Raw genomic sequence first — 27,369 nt, 5'->3', positions numbered from 1 at the left:
GCAGGGTGCTGCGAGGGGGCCCTGCGGCAGCAGCGGCGGTCTGAGCTGAGAACCGTGCGGGAGGTTGTGCAAATCCCACCCTCCATCCCCTTTGGTTAATTGTAATTTTGCTGGGACGTGCCTCGGGCACGAGTCCCCCCCAGACCTGCGTACAGAGGTTCAATTTTTTGGGGGGGAAACCGCCCAAGAGACCCAGGGCTGCCCCATGGACCTCTCTTTCGGGTTTCCCCCACCCCTTCGGTGGAGGCCCGGGGAGAGCAGCCGGGCCCGCAGCAGCCCTCTGCTGCCGAGCATCCTCGCCGCGCTGCCCGGGGCTCCACGGGCTCCCGAGTCCCGCCCCTCGCCTCACCGTGCCGACAGCGCCGGGGACACGGGCGAGGGTTCCCCGGAGGACGCTGCTCGTCACCGCCAGCATCCCCCTGCGGCCCCGCTTGTCCCCCGTCAGCGCTGCCGAGGGCAACGCCGGTCCCTGGCAACCACCGCCCCGGTGCCACAGCCCCCGGAACGCCCGGAGAGACGCGGGGTGCTGCCCGTGGCCCCGCCCCCGCCCGCGGGCCCCGCCCCTCCGCCGCCGGCCCCGCCCCCTCTGGCTCCGCCCACCCCGCCGGCCCCGCTCGCTGGGCCGTGGCGGCGGTTCCCCCGGCGCGGCCGGCAGGCGGCGCTGCGGCCCGGGGCGGTGCGTGCGCGGCGGGCGCCCCCGAGCCGCCTCTTCCCCTCGCGGCCCGGCGGGGCGGGCGCTGCCTGCGCCGCCGCCGCCGCCTCCGCCGAGCGCCACAGGCCGCCGCCGCAGCGCCTCTCCCGGATCGCGGCCGGCCGGCAGCAGGCGGGAGGCGGCGGCGGCTGGCAGCCCCGCGCCGCGGGCCGCTCAGCCGGCTACCTGCGCGGCTGGGCCCGAGCGCTCGAGCCCGGCTCCGACATGTCCGGCAAGATCGAGAAAGCAGGTGAGCGGGCCGGGCGCCGCGGGAGGCCCGGGAGGGAGCCCGGTGGGGCGGCCGCGCTCGCCGCCCTCCGCTCAGCGCCGCCCCGCCGCCGCCGCGGCCCGCCGGAGCTGGTAGCCGCGGGCCTGGCGCGGGCCCGGCGGGGCTGAGGGAGGCGGGCAGGGCCCCCCGCGCCCGGCGGGTTTCGGCGCCCCGGGCTGGCCGGGGGCTTCTGTCAGGGCGGTGCGGGGCCCGGGGCCGGGGCTGCGCGCGGGGGAGCGGCGGGGGATGCTCTGCCCGGCGCCGCCGCCGCGCTGCCAGGGGCTGCTCCTGGGCTGCCCGGGCACCCTTTGGGTCAGGCGTTTTGTCTTCTCCGCTTTTTCCTTTATTCCACCCCCCCCTCCTTTTTTTCTTTTTTTTTTCTTAATTTCCCCCACCCCTGCCGTCCTTTCCGTGTAGCAAAGCATCAGCAGAGCCAGGGGGCTGCAGCGCTTGTGGGGCCTACGCGCAATGATTAATTGCAACTTCTCCAACTTTCCTCTTCTGGTGTTTGTGCAGGATCAGAAAAGATGAGTCCGTGGGCAAATGTCAGAGGGAACTTGCTCATTTTTTCCTGTCCCTTGCAAAGTTCTCCCCTCTGCCTGGGGTGCTCCCCTAGAGCCAGAGCTGGGGGAGGCTGCTGAGATGTCTTCTGCGCTCACAAGGAAAAGCTCAAGCACGGATCAGATTGTCTCTCTGTGCTTCTGGAGTCGTGTCTGGTTCTCAGTTGTCACTTTAGATGGTTGAATGCCCTGTTTTTCTGTGTAGCGGGAGTAGTACGTTAAAGATTCAATTAGTGTTTTGCAAATCAAGCAGTAGAGTTATTTAGTTATTATGTTGCATTTAATTAGCAGAGAAAAATCAATACTGTTCTGTATTTTTGTTGTAAGGCATAGCGAGGCAGTTTCCTACTGGGGAGCATAGGGGAGCAGTCTGAGTTGGGATGTGCGAAGTACAGCCTTCAGGCTCTCCAGGACAGCAGCCACTGATTAGGAAGGATTCCTGTTTCAAAGGATAAAGTTGGTAGCAGTGCTTTCTGGTTTTGATCATTCGATCCTGGTTTGTTCTGGCTTCTGCGCTGCACTGTATACAATGTGTCCTCCTGTGATATGGGTTCTGGAGCGGCCTTCAGGATAAGCAGAGTGGCTGCCTGGCAGCCGGCTTTTCAGTGCAGTACATAGGCATGTTTCCAGCTCTCAATGCTAAGTTACTGTCTAACAAGTGTGCATCACATCATGGGACAAAGGTTATTCCAGAAATATCACAGGTTAATCTGATGCACGATCCCTTATGTAGAATCGCAACAGAACGCTTTGCTTTGGGGTTCTGCCTGTGTCTTTTCGATGCTTACTGGTGTATCGCTGCCACTGTTTGTCTGGGAAGTGGGTAACAGAGTGGGGAAGGTGTTAGCAGCATAGATAGACCCCGGGGCCAGCTCTAAAATAATTGCCACTTGCTTATGTTAAAGGCGAGTTTGGCTTGGGATTTTAGTAACTGCTGATAGTGCTATAGACAGGAATTACACATGTATAAATAAGTGATCACGTTTTGTTTATTCGCGTGCAGTAAATAACCCTGTGAGAATAGTAATAGAATTCCACCCCAGCGAAGCGGCGTGAAGAGTTCAAACGCGGGAAGATGACCCTGTAGACACACACAAACGCAGCGCGGTTCCATAAACAATAGGACAGAAAGGCCAAAAATACCATACAAAAACCATACGCTGCACAACCTAGAGACCCGACCACTGAACTCCTGTTGAAGAACTCAAGACATCATGCAGGATCCGTCCCCAGGTCAGTGCCGTAATAAACGTACAGTTTTGAAGATGCAATGGGTGAAGCCTTGATGCAGAGGCTTCTTCCTACTGGGTCTGTATCGTAGTGATGATTTGCTGAAGAGAAACTGTAAGTCTGGGAAACTGTCCTCTTTTGACTGCTTGTACTTTCATTTCTTAAGAAGAGTATTTAAAGAAAAAAAAAAAAAAACATTCCAGGCATAAACAGGAGGAGAAGAGGTGGGGTAGGGGGAGGGAACGAGGGCTGGAAGCCAGCTGTTTCAGTGCAGTACAGTCTTGATCACTATTTCTGAGTGTTTGAAACTTCTGATTGACACAAGCAGTTTGGTTAATAGCGTCACCGAATAAACACTGCCTGTAATACCAGTAGTTCTGGGGTAATATTTGTCAAAATGTATACAGTAGCAGAACAAAGGATACAGAGTCATGAACAACGCTGTGAGGTCTAAGGTCTGTGTATTTTGTACGTTTGAATTTGTTTTTTTTCTTATGGGAACGGAAATGCATGCAAAACCCATTATGTTGTAAATAAAATAGTCCTGTTGCCGAGTAACAAGCCATCTTGACGAACTTAGGAATTGGCTTGGGCTTTGGTTGACTCTCATGCCCATCTAGTCAGGCTGCTGGCAAAAAAAAGGGTTACCTTGTAGGGTTAGATCCGTAGAGATTTTACATACATCTGCTCCCTGAGTGCTTAAATGAAACACCTTGTCATCACTTAATAAAAAACAATAATAGATTATTAGAGATAACAGCTACCATCCTGTCCACCAAGGAAGATCTGACAAGGCTCCCTCTGGAGCCTCTCAGTACTGCTGTTTAACCAACAGAAGGGTTACTGTAGAGCGTTTCAGAGTGCTGCTCTGGAGTGAAGGGGAGCCATCTGATAACATAGAACAAGACGATATAGTTCGTTTTCCCTAGTGTTGGACCCCCTGTTTTGTTAGGCTCCAGGCAGGAGACTTCCAAATACTTTTCAAAGCAGAACCCTCATTGACTTGAAGAGAAGGGATGGCATCCAATGTTGTTGGCTTTTCTTTACTCTAGAACTATGACTTTGTGTCTTCACTTTCAGAAAATAGTTGCTCTCACCCGAGTTAGTCTTGCAGTTTGATCTAAACTCCAAATAGGGATGTCAAGAAAGAGTGGAGAATGTCGCAGATTCTGCTTGGGTTTCCTGTTACCATGGCAATACATGAATTCCTCTGTTTATTTACCTGATGGATTATGTGCTCCAGGGAGTTGAACTATCCTGCATCGTTCAAGAAGAAAAAGGGAGCAGTTAGACACCATCAGGTCTAAAACAGAAGCCTTCCGTGAAGCAAGTCCATTCAAGAATGCCCTTTATTAAAACCAAAGAACATATGGGTGCCATACTTGGGAGGTTTATTCTACTTGATGTTTTCAATCTTAATCTTGTAATTTCTTGCAGGGTTTTCATATCCCTTGTAAGCTCGCTTTTTCAATAGCCATCTGCTAAAGGTTGGTTGGGATAACCGTTTCAAACGTTAGCTACCTGGAGTGCAGTCAGTTATCTTGAGTCTGCTCAGGACTCGACTGGACGTGTTTATTCCCAGCAGACCGAAAGTGCTGTTGCCTTCACCTTTTATTCATCAGCATTGCCTGATAAGCAAATCCGTCTCTGAAGTCTCTTCCTTTAGTATTGGTGGTAGAAACATCTAGGGGTAATTCCAGGAGAATGCTACACTAAGTAAAATGGGCAAAATAGAAGAAACAAGTTCAGGAGGCCAGGTCGTTCCTGTCTTTAGAGGAACTTAGTGTTTGTCCGGAGTCCTCCACGCCAATTTACATGATTCTGAATTGTGTTTCTGTGAATGTTTTTGTATTAACGTGAAGTTTCCTGGGTTCTCATTTTTGAGAAGGATATATTTAGAGCTATTACCTTCTCTTGGATCATTCTGTGGAAGTTATTCTGCATATTTATTATACCTGTACAGTTTTCTGCAGTTTGTCTCAGTTATGCTTAGGTGAGTCACTAGGCAGACCTCTTTCTCAGTTCAGTTGTGCATTCACCACTGTGCCATGTTCTTCTGTGTAATTGGGGGCTCTCCAGTTAGAAGTTTTGCTAGTTGACCAGTGTGAGTGCTGCTCTACTGGTGGTTTTCAAACAAAGGTAAAAATTCTCTGTGAAATGTCTTGTCATGGAATCTGAAAATTAAACTCTTCTAAAGACTCATTTCACAACCCTACGGGCAATTCAGTTCCAATCTTCCTTACTTGGGCTTTTAGCACCTGCTGCATTTCCTACTGGATGCCACTGGGATAGTGACATCGGGTGTGTGTTTCCTTGTAACTTGTTTAAAAAGCATGAACAATTCAGTCTAGTTTTGTGTAGAGGCAAAATACAGGTACAAGGTGATCACTCTTTAGTGTTTCCTACGAAATGGCACAAAGAGCAGATTTTGCATTTTTTATAAGTTGGCATTGCCTTGGCAGGTGTTCTGTTGCATAGCTTCAGGACTGGAGTATTCAGAAGTGTAGCCTGCAGGATCACTGCTGCACGGTTGAGATGGACGTAGCAGTTGTAAGAAGGAAGTGGACAAGGAGTGGAGAAAAGAGACAGCTGAAGCCTACTGGAATGTGAAGCAGCTGGCTTGTGCCTTAGTCAGTGAAAAAGCAGAAACTGGAAACAATTGCTAAATTTATTTTCAGTGCAAGCAGTCGTTTTCCTTGAACCGCAATGACTAAATATATCTATTGGTGTGATTTTTATGTGGTGGTAGCTCTTGCTGGCTCTTGCTAACCTCCTGGCAAGCAGAGAGATGAGTGGAAGTTTGCTGTCAGTCAAGATCATATCGCAAATGTCCCTCATCCAGGTCCATGGCTTCACTTGAAGAGAACATGTCCTATTTGTAAGGGAGCTGTAGTCTGTCAGCATGGTTTTACTTGTTGCAATAGGCATGAGTAGTAGAAACCTGGTATCTGTTTTAGGGAAAGGAGTCAATTTCTGACTGCTTTTCCAGGTTTCTTGGGGTTTTGTTCATCTTTTTGGAAGTTCTGAGCTGCGGTTGATACCTCAGCTGATATTCTAACAACTTTATCTGTAAGTGCATCTGTGCTGTGTTAGAAAGACTCTGATGCAAAGGTGTGGGTCTTTTTTAAAAAAAATACACGTTACCCCTGATTTATTCCAAAGGTGAATCCTGTGGATATAATTGGCAAAATGACGCTGTGTTGTTGACTTACAAATCCTTTGAAAGGAGAGCATTCAATTCAGAAACTTGCAGGATCTTAACTGCAAGTGAGGAACATGAAGTGTTAACTTTCTACACTTTATTTTAGAGAAACTAGAGAGATGTTATACCTTTCCCTGGCAGAGAAATTCGATGGCTAATCAGATGTAATTCAAGCACTCAATCATTATGTGTATTACAGGAGATGTTTAGATAGTTCTCAGGCTACTGAGAGGTGACAGCTGGAATTGTTTGTTACCTTAGCATGAATTTGGCAGATCTTTGGACCTCAGCAAAGGTAAGATGGTAGAGAGCATCTCCTGTCTTCGTGCCAGATAAAACTCCAGAAACTATGTAGTATATTAAAACAACAAATTACATGTCAGAGCTACAGGTGAGGTGATTTATAGCCTTCTTCCTTGCTCCTGCTCCTCACCACACCCATCATTTTGCATAGTTCGGGTACATGTAGGGGATAGACTTGTTCCATTTCCAAAGCAAATAATCCCAACATTTTTATGCTGAACCTAGAGATCTGAAGCTTTGGGGTGATTTGCCAGTTTGCAAAGCTGTTGACCTCTGTGTGCTGTTGCTTAGCAGTGAAATGAGTCCTTCCAGTCTGTATTCCTTGTCTGGAGACTTTAACATTATCTGGAGAAAAACCTGTGCAATGGAGGGGGATCCTTCAGCTTCTCATCTGTGACAGAATAGGCTTTTCTCTCTGAAAACAATTGAAAATTCGATGTTCTATAAGTGCCTGAATATTTGTGAAATTCTGCTTTGGTGTTACATCTGTCTTATTTATTAACATTAGCAAACTATAGGATTCAGCCATTCTTGTGGAAGCACTATGGAAGGAGTACTAAAATCACATAGATACTGCAAGAATATTAGGTTTGTTTTTGTCTGTTTTGTCTGAATAAGCAGAGCTTGGCTTTCATGGTGTACAGCTGAGAAATATTGGAGAATGTAATGGGATAAGGGGATGGTAACAGAGAACAGGTCATTCCCAGTGCTTCAGTAGAGATTAGAGGAAAAGGGAGAGCTGGTTGGAGGAAAACCAGATTTATTCAGCTTTGCGAGTTTGAATTTGCAGCCCCAGAACTCTAAGGTGTGTAAAAAGGTGGCCAGAGAAGAAAAAAGGGACATCACAAGTGGAGATGTTGATGGAATGTTTGGAAAGACCAGAAGAGGAGTGAGAGGATGTGCAAGCCTTGAGTGTTAGAAGACAAGGGAATGGTGGGCTAAGTCGCGTGCAAGTAGAGCAAATAAGAAAAGACAGACGGATGACAAAAGGGGAGAGCGGACAAGGAGGAGGCTCCCGGCAGCTTTCACGGAGTCTGTTCCAAGGCAAAGAGACAGAAGATGAATTTCAGCAATCTGGAAAAGCTGCAGGAATCCTGCAGGTTGAGACGTGCTGCCAAAGGAATGTTCTGCAGTTCTGCTATTCGCGTTACTGCAGCCTGACAAATTTACAGCTGCATTACCTGACCCATAGCATCCACTCTCAAAAATACGTTGCCAGTCTCTTCTTGTGGTGTGTGACATTGATGCTGATAGAGGAAACAATTTCATCTATGTGAGAGAGAAACGATGTCCCTACATATTTTGTGAAGCAACCTGAGAAAGTTGATGTATCAGATTTTTGGTCTGCTTTTATTTGTGTTGCACATTTCAGCTAAAGCTCTCCAGCTTTGAAACAGTCTCTTACTGTTGAATCTGTTTGCTGTTTTAGTTGCTACCATAGCTCATCTTCTCTGGAGTTTGTAAGGTAATGTTTTTATGTTGAGAGCCAGGAAAAGGTGAATAGAAACAAGTATAAGAAAGAGATGGTCTGTATCAGAGCGTGCACTTACTGTTGTGAGAGATACGTTATTGACGGTGTTTGGGAGAGTTGGCTTTCCTACACTTACTTTCACAAATATGGTAAAATAGAAAGTAATCTGAAAGATTTAAGAATTGGCGAAAGCTGTATGGAGATTCTAAGCCTTGACTAGCATTTTCTTTTCATGTTTCTTTAATTTTTTTATTTCCCTTTCGTACCACTGAGAGGGTCGATCAAGCATGGATGGCACCCGAAGAAGAGATTTTTTAATTATGGGGCTGAGGCTCTTTGAATTAAGCAAATGTATGTTTTGCATTATCTCACGTTACCTGAGTGATGGTCTCTGCTGCTTTATGTAGAGCTTTTCTGGTGTCATGAAAATACTGTGCATTTTGTGATTCGAGTTAACATCTTGGTACGGCCATCAGTGCCTCCAAGGAAAGACTAATTCATTATTCTGCAGAGGGAGAGAGGTTAAAGCTTGCTTGCACTCTCATGCTCTCGTCCTTTCTCTCTGAAGGCTTCATGTGGGGATGCTCTTTGTTGCGTACTTAACATATTCACTGAACCAGTCCCATTTATATTCTAAACAAGATCTTTAATTTCATCCCTCACATGTACAAAAATCTTGAGTGTTGAAAGAAAATAGATGAGAATTTTCTTTTCAGGCTTCTGGAAAGAAAGGGAAAATCAGTAGAAGTTAAAATCCAAGAGTAGTTACCCATAGCTGGTGAAGTTGGAATAAGCAGATGCTGCAACTTGTTTGGTTGATTAAACCTAGATAGAATTTTACCCAGTGATTGAATATGTAGTTCTGTGTCTGTTAAACTGCAGTTTGCAGGTAGTCTTTCATCATTAAAATGGGAGCAAAAGGAGTGTGTTCACAACATAGAGCATGCATTGTTTTACCCACTACCTTTTGATACTTTTCTTGTTTCAGTCTACAAATCTGTCCTGAACATACTGCCCAAGAGGTGGTAAAATAGCCTCAGGAGCTAATTCCATATTTAGAAAGTTTCCTTTACGAACCAAACATCATGTAATAAAGGGCACCCAGGAAAATCAATGTTTAGTTCTGGTTATATGGTACATTCCAATTCTAGATAGCAGTGCTCAGTGAATCCATCCGACGGTGGGCTTCAGTTAGTGGGACAATACTGTTTAAAACACCGTTTTCCTTGGGTGATACATTATCCTTTCATTTTGTGCTCTAACTGTATTGTCAGTTTGAGTATGGGGAGATAAAGTGTGGAGGGTTCTCATCCACTTTTTGCAACCTTGTGTTTCGTTGTTGGCAGTGATGTGTGCTGCAACTTTCGTATACAAAGAGATTAAATATCCCTATCTGGATATTTTTTTCCCCATCTTAATTTGTTTAAGTGTATGCTTTCTGCTTTTCTAATGAGAAGAAGCTTTAAACTGAATTACGTAGAAGAATAATAAGTTTGAGAAATGAGGGAGGTCCACCAACGGGTTTAGTTAGAGCTCATCTATGAGCAGCATCTTTTCATAAATAAATAGTAGTGGCTCACCCATCCTCTGTTAGAACTCTTGGACCTATTGGCCAATTTCAGTCAAACTTTGCAGAGGAATCGATATTAGAAATTTATTTAAATTTCTGCACATTTCTTGAAGAAAACTGAGTAGAACGAAGAGTCTGCAAATAGTACCTTTGGTACGGCAAAAAGGAAAACGTAGCTGTCTCATGATCCAGTTGGCCATCTGGTGTCAGCTGGTACACACGTCATTTCAGAATCGCTAACACACATGGTGCTTCTTGATCAGAGGAGTGCCAGGGGAGATGAGAGGAAGCTGGATTTCTTGTGCTGGGAGGAGAATAAAGAGAGAGCTTCACTAGTTTCGCTGCTCGTAGAAGACGACAGTTTGCTGTGTGATGATTTAACCAAGGTTATGATCTTACGCTCATTCAGTTGCATAAGCATTTTGTCAGTCTAAACTTGTCTCATATTAGTTTATCTTGCACTGCAAAATTCATAGGCATGAGATGAATCTGACAATATTTTGAAAAAAATATGAGAAAATTGCGCAGTGAGTTACTCTAGTTTAACCTCTGCTGGATTAATTGATGCAACCTTCATGTATAGGCAAGGTCTAAGAAAGAACGGTTACAAATTGTTTATTGCCTAGAAACTTCTCATTTCTCTGCTAAACTTCTTGCACCAGCACCCTCGTGCTGATTGTGTCATTTAAGCTTTTGCTTCTAAATTTATGAAAGTAAGATATATCCATAAAAGAGAGACTTATGGTGATTTGAGAATATCTTTGCTCAGAATTAATAACTTTAGTGAAGCTGGCTCAAAATTGCACCTATACTGAAATAGATACGATTTTCTGTATACAAAGTCTAAAATATTTTTTTATTTATGTATAATTTTTGTTTTAATAATTTCTAGTCCCTCGTGGATTCCAGCAGTCATCAAAAGGATTTAAAAGTGGTTATATTGGTTTGGAAATGTCCGTCTTTCACCAGAGACTACAGGAAAAGCCTCTGGTGACCTTGATTAGTGTAGACCCTAATGCCTAGCATTTACCCAGCTGAGTTTGGGGGGGATGAATCCCAGCCCTGGGCAGGTTTCTGTCTTGTTGGGAAGCTGTTCAGAGAGGTTTTAGGCACTGCTTGATGCTATAGTTAGGTGAAGCTAAATGGCATTGATTTAGCCAACTGCTTGCTGCCATCCTCGCTTTGGCACACCTGTTTCTCACAGCACCAAAGCAAACATTGCACCGAAGCAAAATGACTCTCTGGAAAGGAAACCAGGGTTAGGAGAAGAGTCCTTGCCTCCAAAAAAATCCCATCTCACGTGCAAGTCACTGCTGAAAGAACTAACAAAAGAACCTGCGTACCACAAAGGGGGTGCCTGCAAGAGCTCACTTAATATTAACCCCACTGCTGGTGGCAGGTCTGTGAGCTGGCAAAATTTTTATCTAATTTGCTGTTAGTTCCCAAACATGAAACACACACTAGGCCTTTTAAAGTTGAATTTCTTTGCCTTCCTTTGTGCTTCTCGGCGCAGGGAGACGCGAGGTATCGCGTTCCATCAGCCGATGATTTGGCATCAGGCTGAAAGGTAAAAACACTGATAAAAAGTATGTTTTCCTTTGCTGCTAGAACAAAGACTGCTTGAATTGTGAACTGGTGGGCCTGGAACAGGGAATGCCAAGGAACAGCAAAATCCTTTGGAACAAAGCAAATATGTGTGTCTTCTGGGGACTGCTCAGAGGAGCCAATCGAGGGCAGTGAAGGGTGCGTTGCTCTTAAAAGCAAAGTATTGTAGTAAAGTGGCAGGGCAAATGAACCCTTAAACACTGTGTAAAGAGAAAATTTGGTTCTCATAACTGTCTGTGTGTTTTTTCAGGTAGACTTTAAACAAAGATGCTTTTGCTCCTCTGTCTCGGGTGAAAAGCACTTGTATAAATTCTTTAAATATGCATTGGCAGCTCTTGCTCTTAGGGTTTTACCCTGAATTACAGCCTTGTTCATTAGACCTCAAATCTGAGGTGTACGTTTCACTGTAATCCTTCTAGGGCTCCCTGGAGACATCAGGTATACGCAGATGATACTCAGGAGAACTTCCCAGAGCTTCCATTTGGCTGGCAGCCTGGGGAGTGCCAAGGTCCAAAGGATCAAAACCATCCTTTGGACCAAACATCGATGTGATTCGTGTCATTGCCTGGCGTTGTCAGGATTGTTGTGGCTTTTTACTACATGCGTAAGGAAAAAAGGCTTACCTGGCAGTTGACCACAGTTACCTGTATCAGGGGTTACCAGCCAGATGTGTATTTTACACTTTTTCTTCTGACTAAAGTTAACGTGATAAAGAATAGAAAACTAAGGAAAATCTGAGGATTATTTCTGGCAGCTGCCAGATTGGTATATCTATAAATTCTGAGACTCTCTGGCAACAAGGTGTGTAATAGTGTTAGTAACAACAGAAACAATGTTGGAAGTGTTGTGGATCGCTTATGTCATTGTTTTGATACTTCTCAAGTTCTGTAACTGCTCGGGACTGGTATAAATAACACCATCTAAGGTTACAGCCGCTGGTCATCCAGTCTGCTAAAGCTCCACTGCCAATATAAAAAAAAAAAATCCCACGTCAAATGAAAGCATAACTGATTCTGAAATCACTCGCGGCGTGCGTGTGCTGTTAACGTGAAGGTTGGTCAAGGTCCTGATCCGAGTGTGGCATCCAAAGTTGGTACTCAGGCAAAACACCAATCTCTGCAATGTTACCAGTGCTGTGGTGTGCCCCGTGGTGGGGAGAACTAACAGGCTGTGGGTTTATGTTATTGTATTATTTTATATTTTTTTTATCATTTAATTCCTCTCAGATGAGATACTTCACATCTAAAGCTTTGGCAACCCAGTATGCTACATTTCAAATATTATCATAATGGGAAAAAAAATTATGCGAGAAATATTAGTAGTATACATTTAATGAATTGTTATTCAAAGCTCTCATATCCAGAAAAGTAACACTAGTTTGAGTTGATACTGTACACTATTGATCTTAACCTTTGGGATGGTAACAAAGCACAAAAACTGGCTCCTCCTGCAATGCTGTGCCCTTGAAGGATTCATTTAGTTAAATTCTTAATATTTTTGCAGCTGTGGTTGTGGTTTATTAACTGATGCTGCCTTGAAGAAGAGCCTGTGTCTGCAGCAGAGTTTTCATTACTCATCTGTCAATACTTGCAGAGTAAAACAAATGGGGCTGGGTGGAGAGGTTTCTGCTCTGCTGTGTAAATGGCTTCTTTTTCTCCATCCCTGCTATTTAATCTTGGGAGAGGATATAGAACAGTTTTGCAGTACCTGGTTGTACTGTATTGGATAGGAAGGTCTGGCCTGCTTTGTCTGTCAGGATTATTTTAAGCTATGATACTTAGATTTTATTAAATGAACCAGAGGGAATTAAAAACATCTCTCTTTCCCAAAATACTCTCACTTGTACAGCTGTAAAATGCTCTTTATCCTGAATCATACCGGCTGAAGAATCTTTAGAATTTCTCTTTGCAGTGGGTAAAATATGATTTTTGGCCAGTTCAGCAGTTACTTGTCAGGAGAAGTCCAGTTGAGTTTGGTTTTGTCTTTGTTTTTACATCGTCCTCAAAATTGAAAATTAGGTAAAACAAAATTACTCTGTTGCTGTGTTTACTGATGCAAGCTGCAAGTTTTGCAGGAATTGCCTTGGCTTCTGGGTGAAATGCAGGAGGCAACTTACATGCCTGGATTTTTGGCGTTTTGCCCGTGATTGCAAATGAAGGACACGTCTCATTTTAAACATCAGCAGAACAGGATATCTGCTCTGAGGCATGGAGATGTAATTTTGTGCTGGTACGTAGTGTGGGCGAGTCAATGGAACTGACCACTTTTGTGGCGAGTAAGCAGTCAATATGAAATGCTTTGCTGGAACAGGGCAGGGCTGTAGCAGAAGGATGAGCTGTAAGAAGTAGGGGAGAAGGACCCTGTTGACTCACTTGACCACATGCTTCTCTTGAGTTTCACACTTGACTGTGACAAGTATTGAACAGAATAGCAGCCAGGCTGGTGAGCAAGTGTGCTTAAGAACCAAGTCAGTGCTGACCACTTTCTGCTTATGTGCATTTTGAGGGGAAATATATGGAGTCCTTACCTCCTTTTTCTGATGTGCATTCTGGTTTTGCTTAGTTTTTATCCTACTTCAAAAAATCACGGTGGGGCAAAGCCACACGCAGCAGTTCCCTGTGTAGATGATGTAAAGAACTAAGGCCCAGCCCAGTAAAGGTGATTCCTAACTTGAAGCCTTGTTTTGTGCCTCGGTACCACGGCTATGCGAAGTGTCGGCTGGTAAATTGGTGCCAGTTTCCTTAGTGCAGACCTGCCTTTTACCATGGAGTTACCATCAAACGTATTTTAAAGCCTGTCCTGTGGGAGACTCATCTGTGTTACCATGGCCTCCAGCGAGAGCGGAGGGAACCAAACTGGTGAAGCACTGGAACGGGTCACCTGTAGAAGTTGTGGCTACCCCATCCCTGGAAGTGTTCAAGGCCAGGTTGGATGACGCTTTGAGCAACCTGATGAAGTGGAGGGGCATCCCTGTCCATGGCAGGGGGGTTGGAACTGGATGATCTTTAATGTCCCTTATTATATGATTCTGCCAGACTGAGCTCTTGACTAGCTGCAAGCATGAGGACCTAGTTTGGGGATTAAAACTGATTAGTGGATAATTCCCCCGGAAAGAATAATCTCAGCCTTAAAAGATGAATTGCAGATGGTTTTGGATGAAAGAGATATCAAGTTTCAAATGTCATTCTTTCAGTAACCTGAATCTACTGACCTTACGTGGCATTACAGAGATCATTTCAGAGACTATGGTGTGTGGCCAGTGCTTCCTGCATTGGTCTGACCCCTGAGCCTCCAGGGCTGTATTTGCTAGTTGGTTTTAAAGGTCTTTCACCCCACAAGATCAAGGAAGGCTTCCAAAATAGAGAAGAGAGCCATTGTAAAGCGAGAAGGATTAGTATCTAATAGGACTTTTTAAAACTATTCAGATTGGTTACGTGTTTTTACCCATCTTTCATCTTTGCAAAGGTAACAGTACATGTGTGTTTGCCCAGCTTTGACTGGAAAGCTTGCAAAAAACATGACTGAAACATAAAACCAACTTAAGGACTCTATGAGCAAGCTATGTCAATAAAGACCATCATTTTGTGTAGTGGAGCAGCTTATCAAATTACTCCAGTGAGAGTCTCCTTACAAATGCTTTTGTTTTTTATCTGTTGACTCATCCATCTCAACACTTACAGTAACGTTTCAGTACTGTCTTGTAAAGCCGTGATTGAAACAAGGCTGTTCTTGGGCTGGTTAATCAACAGATGCAATTAATACAATGATGTTTGTCTTGACACCCCGTCTCACTGTGGTGGCATTGTAAGCAGCTTTGCTACGCGGAGGAGATCTCTGTGGTTGAGGACTCACTGTACAGGCAGATCACTCCATGTTTGTATTCGGCGTCAAGTCAACATTGAAAGAGTTTCAGACCTCTCCTTAGCTGGCAAACAGTCTCACTGATGCTACAAGTGATGTTAAGAAAAGGTTAAAGCATAATCTGCAGCACTTCTAATTTATTTAGCAGTTTTATAAAGGCTGGGATTTCGTTCTGTTACGGAGCACCAGAAGTGTAAAAGGAAAGCTCAGATGGATTTTCTTCTTGTGCGAGTCTGGGAAGGTGGTGAAGGAAATACGATTTGGACTCAGATATTTATTCTTTTAGTAGAACAATGTCAGTCCCAGACCAGTGCTTCTCAGATGTGTTTTACCCTGGGAACTTGTCTAAAACGTCTTCCCTTTCAGCTATTTCATTTTTAGCTGTATAGAGGGTGTGACCATTGTTTAAGGGAGTGTCGGTGGCATGCAGCCAGTTGATATCTAAACCCTATCATGAATTGTTTTAAAGAGAGTATGATTTTCTGTACTGAGATATGTCGAGGACTTTTTTCATGGCAGGAAGTACATGCTGACTCCAGCAGTTGCTGGAGCAGCTGTTCATTATGAGTAAGCCAGATGAAAAATCTTGTGAAAACCTTAATATCATTAGGAAGCAGCGCGAGCTTAAATGATCAGCACCAAGTGTGGTTGAGCTGTATCAAAAGCTGCTTTCATATTTTTACTTGCTCTAAATTTTGCATTGGAAAAAGTTTCTGGTGCTTATGGAATCAACATCTGTAGGATAGTTTACAGAGAGGTATTTAACTTCAGACTAGTTAATATTTGTAAAGGCTTGTCTGGACACTCCCCAGACTCTTGCTCCAGGGTGCAAATTTATTTGATTTCTCCCATGTTGAGTTGATGTAGCAGCTTCTGTCTCTGTAAGTAAGCATCTCAAGTGGCTCCATGACTTTTAGCATTTCCTGGCATTGTAGCACCAGTGTTTCTTAGACTGGGTTTCTCCCAAGGCCTGTATTAGATAGGGCACACATTTGAAATGCAGTCCTCTCCCTGTCCTGAGTTTCCTAATCAGTAAGTTTGGGCTTTTTTGTTGTGGTCTGCCTCTGTTTTTAATCACAGAGCTGACTTTTGTCAAGACTAATGTATAGATTTCCATAGCTTTCCACAAAAAAATTTGTTTTGAATTAATGGACATTTCAGTGAATTTCTGTAGTTGATATTTTCTGGAAAAAGAAATTATTATTTTGATCCAAAAACCTCTGATCAGCGCTGGCCGTGAGCAGCAGCGGAGGCGCTGGGTGCTGGTGGGCTCTTCCTGGGTACAGGTGGCCACAGCAGAAGGGCTGTCCTTTGGCTCACCAAAAAAAAAAAAAAAAAAAGAGTAAACAAGAAGGTCTGCGCTCCAGCCATGAACCTGTCTGGAAGCTGAGTATGTGGAGATAAAGCACTGAAGGGGAAAACCCTTTCAGGTGTAGCTGATGTGTTGTACAAGGGAACCCAATGTAACAGTTTCCTAGCCCAGCTTCTGAGATACTTCCAACCCAGGTTCAGTTACTCCCTCCATTCTACATTTGAGCTCTGCATTTGAACTGCTTTTCATTTTGTCTTGTTCCTTGTTGTCTTTGACACCAGGATATGATTTCTTCTTTGTCACCTCTCGCTGCCCTTTGTTTCTCTTTTTCTGACACGTACGCTCACGTTGTTTGTAGTGCATCCTGTCTAAGAGCCTGGGTCACAGTGTTTTGATTCAGCGGGGCTGTCCTGGAGATGTGTAGGGATGTGCCAGCAAACAGTGGTACGTATGTCACAGCAAAGGAACATACATACACCTCTTGCCCAAGCAGTGGAGCTTCTCTTGCTGCTCAATGTGGTTCTCAGGCCGTCACGGCTCATGAGGGTGGGAGCGAGGGAAAATGTGGAATGTTCTGGCTTATTTTGAGAGCAAGATTCAATTTCCCTTGATGCAATAATTTCATGAATCAAAAGGGAAAATGTGTAATGCTTCGTGTTTATCTAGAGCTTTACATTTTTAGAGCATTGTGCAAGCATTTATTCTGTACTTTTGACTTCATGATGGGTGGTGATGGAAAGTGCTGTCTGTAGTGAGGTGAGAATAGTGAGTGCAACTTCTACCCTTGTTTCTCTTACTGGTATGATTTAACTCGTTACTTTGGTCCGATGATGTTAACTTCTCCGTAAGCTTCTGTGGACTTTCCAGTTTATCACTAGAGCTGTATACCCTGGGAGTGGGTTGTTAGTTCATGTTTTTAAGGCATTCGAGATCTCATTAGGTAGTGAGGGTGGAAGATGTAGTGCTGTGTAGTGGTGGCATCTCTCCGTTTTTGGGAAGATGCAGGTCGTATTGTGTGCACAGAACATGCCACCTAGAGGAACAGAGCGGGCTGGCAAGGCTGTAGCCATGAACTGCTGGCAAAATTTAGGTGGCTGTGCGAATGGCTATGTTGAGACCTTCTCCAAGCAGTGCCCTTTGTGGCCCTACCTGTAGTACCTTCACCAAGTCAGGTGTGAGAAGGTCCATGCACAGCTAGCTTTCCACCAACGCTTCTCAACAAACATTCTCAACTTTTTACATGAAACTACTGTTCATGTTTTAGCCTCCTGGTTATGTCGATCCTAATCTTTCACAGAGGCTCCAGAATCTGTAATTAAGTTACAGATCTCACCTCATATTCTCTGGAAATTAGGGTGAGGAATCTAGTACAAGGTGTGATTTGATGGGCTAGCACTCTCCAAGCCCAGTGCTTTTTTTGGCTTGTATGTTGCAATTTCTTTTGTGGGAGATTAATAAATTTCCCAGAAGATTATCCTAATTTCCAGAGTCTCAAAGTCTGAGTTGTAATTAAGCACTTAATTTGATGAGAGTTTTTAAATGTGTTGCTTGTCTACTGGCAGCTTGGGGAAATGCTTCCATCTTCAGCCCAGCTTCCCTTGTGCAGGTTCAAGCTCAGAAAGCTGGGATATATTTAGAACTGGCAGAACTGCAGCCTGCCGGACAGGCCTCAGAAAATTGCTCTAAATCTATGCTTTCCCGGTAGGTTAATGCTGAATTTGAAAGGAGGCTGCCTTTTTTGAAGAAGTTAAAGTTAGGGTGATGGCGATTTTTCATTAACAAATGGACAGTGGGCAATTTTAATGATAAATTTTATTGCTTACAATTGTGTTGAGTTCCCCCATTGCCCCAAATGACAGTAATTGGTACCTCCAACCGGGAAGCTGTTGTTTTATTTCTTGATCTCTGAGGGGCTCGTGGTCATGCAGAGTCAGGGAACTGTGTTGTCAGATAAGCACATGGCTTGACCAGAGGGTATCACCTCTTTAGGACAGAAATTTCTTTTTGATCCACGTTAGTCTAATATGTGGTGCAATAAGGTGACCTGGGCCAACAACTTGGGATCGTAGGATTTAATACACAAATAATAGTAACAGTAGAGTTGTTTTCTTTCATGCTCTTTGACATTATGGCTTCTAGTTGTCGCTGATTAAGTTTTAATCTTCTGGTGAAGTTTCTCTCTGCTGTTTAAGTAAAACATCTTTTCTTACCCTTCTCTCCTGTGCTTCAACTTTTGCTTAAAACCTCAAGAACAACCTTTAAGACTTTATTACGCTGTGCCTTTGAACTGACCCCCATCTATTTCCATCAAGACATTGGGATGACCTTCCCATTTCCTTCTATTCTCAGTTTAAATTTTCCTCTTATGGGAATTCTAAAAAAAAGAAAAAAAAAATTAATTGCAATTAGTCATATGTTAAAACAACCAGACTAAAGCCAGCAGGAAGAGCATCCTCTCGGTGTCGGCGTACGAGGCCGTGTGTCAGTATGCCATTTCGGCTGCGGCCGCATCCCTTGCGTGGATTGACCACTCGTGCATGGAACATTGTGCCTGTTCCGTGCCTGCCCCCATGTCTCTCTCCCTAACACCTACCCCTTTTTGCTGATAACTTTCTGGCCTCCAGGCTACTGACAGCTGTTGTCCACTTGCTGCTAATTAAGAAAGCAGCGTGAGCGATGGGAGTGTGGATTGGAGAGATTGAACCCGGGTCTCTGCTGCAGAGGTTTCAACCTGATTAAAAAGAATCTGACTGACGACTGATCGGCCTCTTTTTTCCTCTGTCTGTTGAACCTCTCAGCAGATAGCCTGTTTGCTATCAGCACTCGCATGTTAGGCGCTCCCTCTGCCTCCGTGTTTTTTAGGTCCTGTAACAATAACCAGTGTCAGAACAGATTTACCCTTGAAGCATTGGGCACGTGTGAAATTTAAGCCACTATAAAGCCACATATTTATCATGCAAAGCGTCGTGTACATCTGTGCTCTTACTCAGAAATGCAAATGTAGGTGGTATTTTTTAAATGAAATGACACATACTTAAAATTTAGAACTAGCTACAAGAATCAAGATCATCGTGAATTAACAGCTCTTAAGTGAATGGACTGATGATTTCAAAGATTTTCCTTCTTTGTTTAAGGATTTTCCTTGTTTGTTTTGTTTCTTTGCTTGGTTTCCTTGTTTTCTGTTTCCTTGTTTTGCTTCAGGTCTCAGTGAGTGACCTTTTGTGTGATATGGTTTCGCTGTGATTTTTATGATCCAGCAAGAGAATGGGCTTGAACTCAGGAATTCCTTTTCTGGCTTGTGCTTCTGCGGAGGTAAAATGATAGACTGAGGTGAAGATAGTACAAGATTGTTGTGTTAAGACACAACCAAAAGATGTGAATTCAAGAGCGATGGTAATTTGGTAGAAGAAGCATCCTCCCATAACACTGATGCTCTCTGGAGCTGTTTACCCCAGGAATATTACGACTCTCTATATTTCAGATTAGACCTCCAAAATTCAATCTGAATTCTTATCTGCAGTAAGTGGGCTCTGTATAGCCCCTGGCATGCTTTGAAAGCAGTGTCGTTTGCTCTCATATCTGGAATATAATTTCTCTTCTTCCTGTTGTGATTTTGCTCATGCTTGGCTGTTACCTTTTCCCTTGAATATGATTGTTTCTTGATACAGTAATTCATCACAGTCAGAGCTTCTCTTTAAAACCATTATGTATATATAGAAGTAAAATATTTATTTAAGTAATTAAAAAAATCACTGCCAGACTTGACTCCTTAGGCATGTGAAAATCCTGTAACAGACCATGTCTACCACAGTATAATTGAAGAGCAGGAACATGTCTAAGGGGAGGAGGATGTACTTTTGACTGTCTTTACTGGTGTTCACCTTGTACGCCCATCGTTTTGCCGCACGATCACTTTCTGGAAGAAGCCTTGGAGCATTTGGCTTAAGCTTTTCAAATAAAGAATTGTTTTATATTTGTTTGAAGTTGAACAAGAGTTACTCTACGAGTCTGTGTTAGCATATATTCATCTGAACACTTTCAGTAATAAAATGGTAGGAAATGCAAAATGCAGTGTGCTTATAACTAACTGAACTAGGCAGACTCTTTGCGATATGGGTGGTTCAGGGTTTGAAAGTGCTATAGTGTCCTTGGGCAGCTTTTTCTTTGCTCATGAAGAGAGCAGATGCTGACATGGTGCAAATAAAAGAGAAATCCTATCACTAGATTGGCCCTGAGTCCCCAAACTGTAATCTGTAAATAGAGTGATTTATAGGTATTACAGATGAAAATGATGTTTCTTTTTTTCCTCCAAGCAAAATATTATTTCCAAATAGATCATCTCATTATTGCAGTCTGATTTGGCTAGTAATTTTACAAAATAAGCCTGGTAGACTTAATGTTAGAAAATTAATGGGATGATTTCTCTAAGTAGTAAGAATTTCTGGAGACTCCAAATCCCTGTCTGTCTTGCTGTGGGAGGTAATTAAGAATGCGAGGGAGTGGTTTCTTGGTTTGAAATGTTGAAAGCAACTGTAAGCATTCATACTGTTATATCTGGAGAGCTTGTTAGGGATAGTGAGATCGGTTATGCTGGGTCATTTGCTGTGAATATTCGTCATTTCTTTCACAGTAACCTCATTATTGCTTGGACAGCTTTGCCTCACTGTTTACTACCTGCTGCCTGTTGACTAGCAGCTCATTTCAAGCCGATTACGGGAATATTATGTGGCTTCAGGATCACAGTTAGTCCGTTTGTCCTTTAATGCCAGTCACAGTGACATCAGGAATTGAGCTGCTGTCATCCAGGTAGGTCCTCTCCCAATATTGACAAGTTTTTGCCTCTGTTCTGCGTTAGTTTTTCATGTGACTGATGGCAAGTGTCACTTGCTCTGAATCCCCACCTCTTATCCATTTGTGCCATCAATTTCTGGCTGTGTAAAAATGAAAACTCGTCACACAGTCATTTCAGAGGCACAGAGGTGGCAGTTTTGACATTAAAGGGGCAAAAGAAACAGTCTGCAAATTCCTGTGTAAAAATTGGATGCCTGTTTGGTGCTAGGTTAAGCTTTGTTTAGACTATTGTCTGTAAGCCTAGAGCTTTCCTGGTAGGTCTCCAGTTGACTTGCCTTCCAGGAGCTTCATGAATGATGAAGTATTCCACGTCTTTGTTGGGTTGGTTTGCAAATGCAGACCCGAATCTTAACAGGGGAGCACAAAACAGGAATTTCTGCTTTACAATGGAAAATGTCGGGTTTATGTCATAGGAGAAGCAAGTTTGGTTCCTCTGCTTTCCTGATTCCTTATAGTGTTCTTTAAAGAAATAAAAATTACAAAATAAAACCACTCCTACCAACTGGGAAAAAGAAAATACATACAAACAATTTTGAGAATAGGCCACTGGATTGTAGGGAGAGCAACCGCAAGAAAAATCTCCTCCATGGAGGTTTGTCATCTACTTCTGTTCGACAAAGCTGGACTTTACCTGAGAAACAGGTTCCCGTATGTGTGAGAATATTTCCCTTTATTGCCAATTTGGCTTCTAATTAGCTAAATCCACTTTGCAAGTGGACAATCTTATTCCAAATTAAAACCTTGTAGGGAGTTAATTGGGAATGTTGTGCGTCAGTTTCCAGCCTTCGCCTTGATTTGAATAAACTTTCCTGGATGGAAGAGCCCTCTCATTTATAAAGTCTGAGCTGTAAGGTTCTTGTGGCTTTGAATGTTGGTACATTTTAGCGTGATTAATTACTGGTGTATTATAGTTTCAAGCGATCTCCCTAGGAGTATAGATTCATACAGCTGCCAGAAAACCAGCTCTGCTCTTCACTTGCTCTGTTCTCTGCCGACAAATAGCAAATTAACTTGACTGTGCTTGAAGTATTGAAGTATTTTCTGTATATATTTTTTTAAAATTCTGTTCTAGAAGTGATTTGAATCCCTGTTGAAAATGTCTTTGGTGAGGAGTGTCTTTCAAAGTTTCTGTATGAATGAGTCCAGTTTCATAATTTAACATTGTGACTGCTATATATAGTGTTGTTTTTTTATCAAATGACAGCAATAGAGCCGTTTTGGGTGGTTTGTGACTGTGGCTTGTGTGTAATATTGGGATGGACATGGAGATGCTTTATATGCTTTATAAAGTCATATAAATTGTAGGAGCCTTCTGCGGAGGAGCTTGGAGCTCTTCGATACATTTTAATGAAGTAGGGTTTCCCAAGTCAGATGCCTTTTCCAAACTTGGTTTGAGACATCTTCAAGTTTTGCACTCTTTGTAGTAGATACGTAGCTGGTTTTCAGGTTAGCAAGGAATGATGGCACATTTACTGTATTCGGACCTTCCTGACTGTAGAGTTGCCAAAAATGAAGCGAGAGCGATACCTTCCACCTGTCATTCTGCTACAGAAACCATCAGTTTAGAAGTGGATGTAGCTGAGAGTTTATTTGCTGAGCTTCAGAGTAGAGTTCATGAGTACACAGAGGAGAAAAAAGGCAAAATTTGTTTGTTTGGGGAGGGAGGCAGATTGATTTTTGTTGTGTAAATTTGTGAACTGGTTAGAAAGGAAAGAGAAGTCTCCCCAGGACACATGCTAAAATAAATGAAGTCCAAGCTCAGATGTGAAGGCGAGCAGTGGTGGGAGAGTCCTCCTCGTGGCAAGCAGATGTTTGCTGAGGTCCTGCAGTCAATGTCTGCAGCCTCCAACTCCTCTCAACCCCCTCCCGCAACACACAGCTATTTCTGCCAAGCAGCACCCCATCTCCTCTTCTTCCTCCTCTTTTTACTTCCCCAACACCCTCCTCCCATGAGTTTTCAGATAAGAGTAGAGAAAATAGAAAGGTCTGTGGGGCCACCAGTCTGCCCCCTTTTTTATTTTTGTTATTACAGTCTCAGATGCACGCTCTCCTAGGCATAAGTATTTGTTAGCTCCTGTGATATTTGATAGCAATTACCAAGCCATGGGTTATAACTAGGCTGCCACACAGCTCAGTACTCACTTAGATGCTTCTTGCACTGCAAAATAATATGAATAGACATGGATTGCATGTGCAAAGGCAATTCTGTGTTTGCAGCATTAGAGGTGCTTGTTTATTAGTTGAAAGATGGTTTGCAGCATTTCTTGTTGCTTTACTGCGGTGTAATTTTTTGGACTCATTAGCTGGACCCAGTTGAAGACTCTCAAAATCAGACAGGGATGAAGCTTGTGCAGGGTGGTTGTGCACTACCAGTTGCTAATATTAAGCCCAGAAAATCTGGGATGTATTTACCCTTCTAATAATGGCACCAAAGGTGTTTTTATGAACATGTCTTTATGTCTTTCCGAACCCAGCTGCTATGACATACTAAATCCGCCACAGAAAGCAGTAGGTTATTGAATGTTTTTCACAGTGAAAGAGCATGAAGTTAATCACACTGAAGCTTTGACAAAGCACCAGGCTTAGCCTGACCAAAGAGGCGATGCTGTCTGGACGTGACGGAGCGTAGCCGGACCCGACCCGCAGCCCTCCGGGGCTGCCAGACCCAGCGCCCACGTCTCCAGGCCTCGTGGAGCTGGAGTCTCCCGTTACCGACTAGTTGCTGTTTTCCAAATGGAGCTCCTAAGCTCCCAAAGTATTGCTCAACGTACCACAAGCTGAAATTAATATTGATTCACCTTTCAGGGCTGGATGGCAGGATGGCCACACAATCGCATATTGTGTTGAAGGGACTTAAATAACTTTGGCAGTTGTGGTTTCGCTGCTTTGTGAAAACCAAATTAAATATAAATACCGTACAAAATTATTTCTTATTTATAGAATCCTAAGGTCTCTCTGCCACAGAATCTGGGCACAGGGTTTTAAAACATGCTTTTTCGCATGGAGTGGGTCATGATCTTTGAATGCATTAGTGTGGCACGAGGCATGGCTCTTGGGCGAGATCTCACTTTTGAAACCTGACAAGGTGCTCTGCACGGGATGAAATATGATAAGGGGCTGTTAATTCACCAAGATTTATTTGGTGATAAGAGAATTGTTTCAGCAGGATTGTAAAGAGATGCTGAGATATGAATCGACTTTGGTTTTGGTAAAATGCAGTCTCAGCTTAGCTCCCTTTAGGTATCGCCCCATTGAAGGTGTTCCTTCTTGAAATGTAGGCCAGCTTCCTGTATCAGTAAACTGAAAGCTCATTAAAAATAGAAACCGATTCTTAGCAGGGCCCACTTTTGGTAATTTCCATAAAAGATAACAGTAACTGTTTAAATACAGATAGCCAGGGTGATACAAGAAATAACATTGCATGCCAGCAAAGAAATAAGCTCCAAAGAAATCACGCTCAGCTATCCCCTGAAGTGGATTTCCAAACTTTCACTGCATTAGGCTATGTAATATTCCGAAATAGCTAAGGAATGGCTGCTTTTTCTTCAGCACTAAATTAGCACGTAAAAACGTAGTGACTGTTTCCTTGCTACTGAAGTCTCAAGTCTTCAGGAGACTCGGTTGTGTTAGCATGGATTCCTTCAGATTCCTGTCGTGTTTATGGTGACACTTCCACACATCTGCTAGGCTTTACTTCTACAGAAGTTCATTGTTATATATATTTTTTTAAGATTTTTTTGTTTGTTTTAGAGTCAGGATTTGCTGAGATGATGAGTGTGAGTAGCAACGTGCCTTCTTGAAACCTGTCATCTGTAGGAGCGATGTAACCAGGTGGTTTTAATTCAGGCGTGAGGAGACAGGATAAAATAGAGAGTTGCCATAAATAATTGTTTACGGCTAAAGTAACTTTTAATGTTTACGTGCAATAGAGTAAAAGATAAATGTCTCACTTAGGCTCCGTAAACTACCTCATGTTTTCTGCCATGATGGTATAGGGATGTGCTAATCCTACAGCTAACAAAGACGAGGGCTAGTATTTCCTCTCCCTCCTGGGCTGTTCAGTTCAATTAACATCTCGCTTTCCCCTTGCTCGAGGCACTAATGTTTCAAATTGTGCTTATAGAAGACTAAAATTTCCTCCTGCCTGTAGGCAGGCAATAAAACTGGTGGTTTGGTTGCAGATCCTATCAGGTATAGAATAGGATATGGAATTGAGGATATGGCCTGCAGCTTCTTAACCCTTTATGTGTGCAGCACAACATAATGCAAAAGCAGCTTCTGACCTGATTACATCAGAAATTTCACACCTCCGGTGCCGCTGTATCACTTCGCACACATGCTTGTCTGTGTATGTGGAGATAAAGCTGACCCTTTGGGGCAACAGTGTAGTAATACTTCAAAGTTTAATGATTTTCATAGCCCCCTGTGATGCCTTGTTTTACTGAGTAAGCAATATTAGGGAACTTTACACTGGTATTGCAATGCCACTCTGGGAGATAGTGCTGGCCTGGTTCCTGAAATTCATTTTTCTTTCTCTTGCAGAGATGCGAGCCTCCAGCATGGTGCACTGGAGTTGTGTGGACATGTTTAATCATACCAAACTGAATATCTGCTTTTCAGCACCCGAGCCCTGAGGATACGATGCTAGTCAGGACATTGAGAGATGAGGCTTCCTTGCGGAGAAGTTAGCTCATCTCTTAACGTGCATGGAAAAGAGCTTACATCACACTCTCACCTGGACTGTTGCCTTTAATCTATGGCACTTGCTAAAGAAGGAAATAGAATTGAGCGTGTTTAAGCGAATGCTTTCCATGTTTTGATCTTATTTCTTGCGCTCGGCTCAGATGAGTGTGGGCGGTGGCTTTTGGGCAGGGTATAAGGTTCCTCCCAAGCCTACTAGAAAAGAGGGGTTAGCTGTGCAATTCAGTCTGAATGTGCAAAGAGTCTGTAATCAGAGGTCCAAAATAAAGATGACTATAATTAGTAATGTCCAAAGCAACTGGAAATTGTGTCAGGCAGATCCGAGCCAGCTTCTCTTTTTTTCCATCGCCTAATGAATGAGAGCTAAGGTTACTCTCCGAGGATGAAAGAGGGCTGAGTTTTTTCCCATTCAACACTGGTGCTGTGGGGCAGATGCAAAGTCAAGACTCTCATTTACAACCTTGTTTTTCAGCTATTGAACCTGTGGGCAGGTTGTGAGCAATTAGGCTTTTCCCTAAAGCACCTAAAATAATGCGTTTCTGCTTGCTGTCCTGCAAAGTGCCAGTGACGACATTCTGTCACCTTGGAGATGGATAAACAGCTTCAGCAACATTGAGTTATGATCTTTCAGGTCTGAGTTTCAAAGCTGACAGCCATACAACTGAAACCCAAGCCTTGCAAAGGTTTTTCAATGTGGAAAGAGTCTAAATGTGCTCGAGTAAAATGAGAGGAGGGGAGAAAGAGTTTAAGCAGAGCTCAGTGACAAGGCTTTTTGCTTGGCCATGGCAGCAGCGTGAATGAAACGAATTAGCTTTGGCTCATGCTCCCTGCAGCCTGGAGTGACTCAGGTACTGCTCACACATACTTGTGCCCGCAGGGCTTTATTTTTAGATGTCTGAATCACTGTCATGACTATATCCTCATAAAGCCGATAGACGAGTGGGGATCCCACGGACCCCATATTAAGTCATGTTTGGTGAGCAGAGAAATTCAACAGATTCCGATGCAACCGTTGCAATTTCTGTGTTCAGAGCTGCTTGCTGACGTAATGCAGAGGCTATGCCTTGTACCTGGTTATTTTTTTTCCATTTAAAATTAAATGTTTAGTTAACAACCTTGGTGTGTTTTTTGTGTGGAGCAGGGTGAGTATAGCCCACAGCAGTCATGTTGATGTTGGAGGCTACTTGACTCTCTTCTGTTGTTTTAGAGTTGCTGGCACAGGGGGAGTTACGAGTCATGTTACCACTGTTGTAATCCCATTAGTTCTCTTGGGCTTGCAGGGCTGTGCAAAATCAGTACTTAAATGGGAAATTACCAGAGACTCACCAGATGCCGCACAAAGGTTCGCTAGTGATTCGGTAAACGGCAGCATTGCTTGTGAGTTGATACGGGACCAGTCTGCTGGAGCAGATAAAACAGAGTAAAAGTCCTGTCTGCTGCTTATCAATAAATTACAGTATCTTTTTTTTAAAAAGAAGTCTCAAAGACGGCTTTGGTGTGCTGGAGGAAACTGAACTTGGGTAGCAAAGTTCTACTCCCTTAAATCCCTCCTTGTTCAATTAATCGTACCTTTTTCCTCTTTTTTTTTTTTCTTTTTTCCCCCTGTAAATCGGTTGGGTGGCATTGCTGCAGAGTGTAGCAGCTAAAGGGCTCCTGGTTTATGTATCTGCACGCAAGGAGATTGCTCTCTTCCGAAACACTTCGGGCTAAAAGAGGACAATGAGGGAACCTGATCAGCTGCTCT

General features: G+C 43.6%; 1 protein-coding gene across 1 annotated transcript in view; it reads left to right on the top strand.

The window, feature by feature from the left end:
* The first annotated feature begins 886 nt into the window (after nt 1–886).
* Nucleotides 887–27,369, top strand: part of RAPGEF1 (Rap guanine nucleotide exchange factor 1) — an 85,834-nt gene continuing 59,351 nt past the window's right edge. The window contains exon 1 of the mRNA XM_086625020.1: nt 887–941. Coding sequence (XP_086481146.1) covers nt 917–941 — 25 coding nt within the window. The 5' untranslated portion in view covers nt 887–916. The remainder of the gene's footprint in view (nt 942–27,369) is intronic.

The sequence above is a fragment of the Tauraco erythrolophus genome, chromosome 22 (genome assembly GCF_009769465.1).
Source record: "Tauraco erythrolophus isolate bTauEry1 chromosome 22, bTauEry1.pri, whole genome shotgun sequence".
In the NCBI taxonomy this organism is placed as follows: domain Eukaryota; kingdom Metazoa; phylum Chordata; class Aves; order Musophagiformes; family Musophagidae; genus Tauraco; species Tauraco erythrolophus.
The sequence above is the reverse complement of the archived record's forward strand: the minus strand, read 5'-3'. Positions and strand labels throughout refer to the sequence as shown.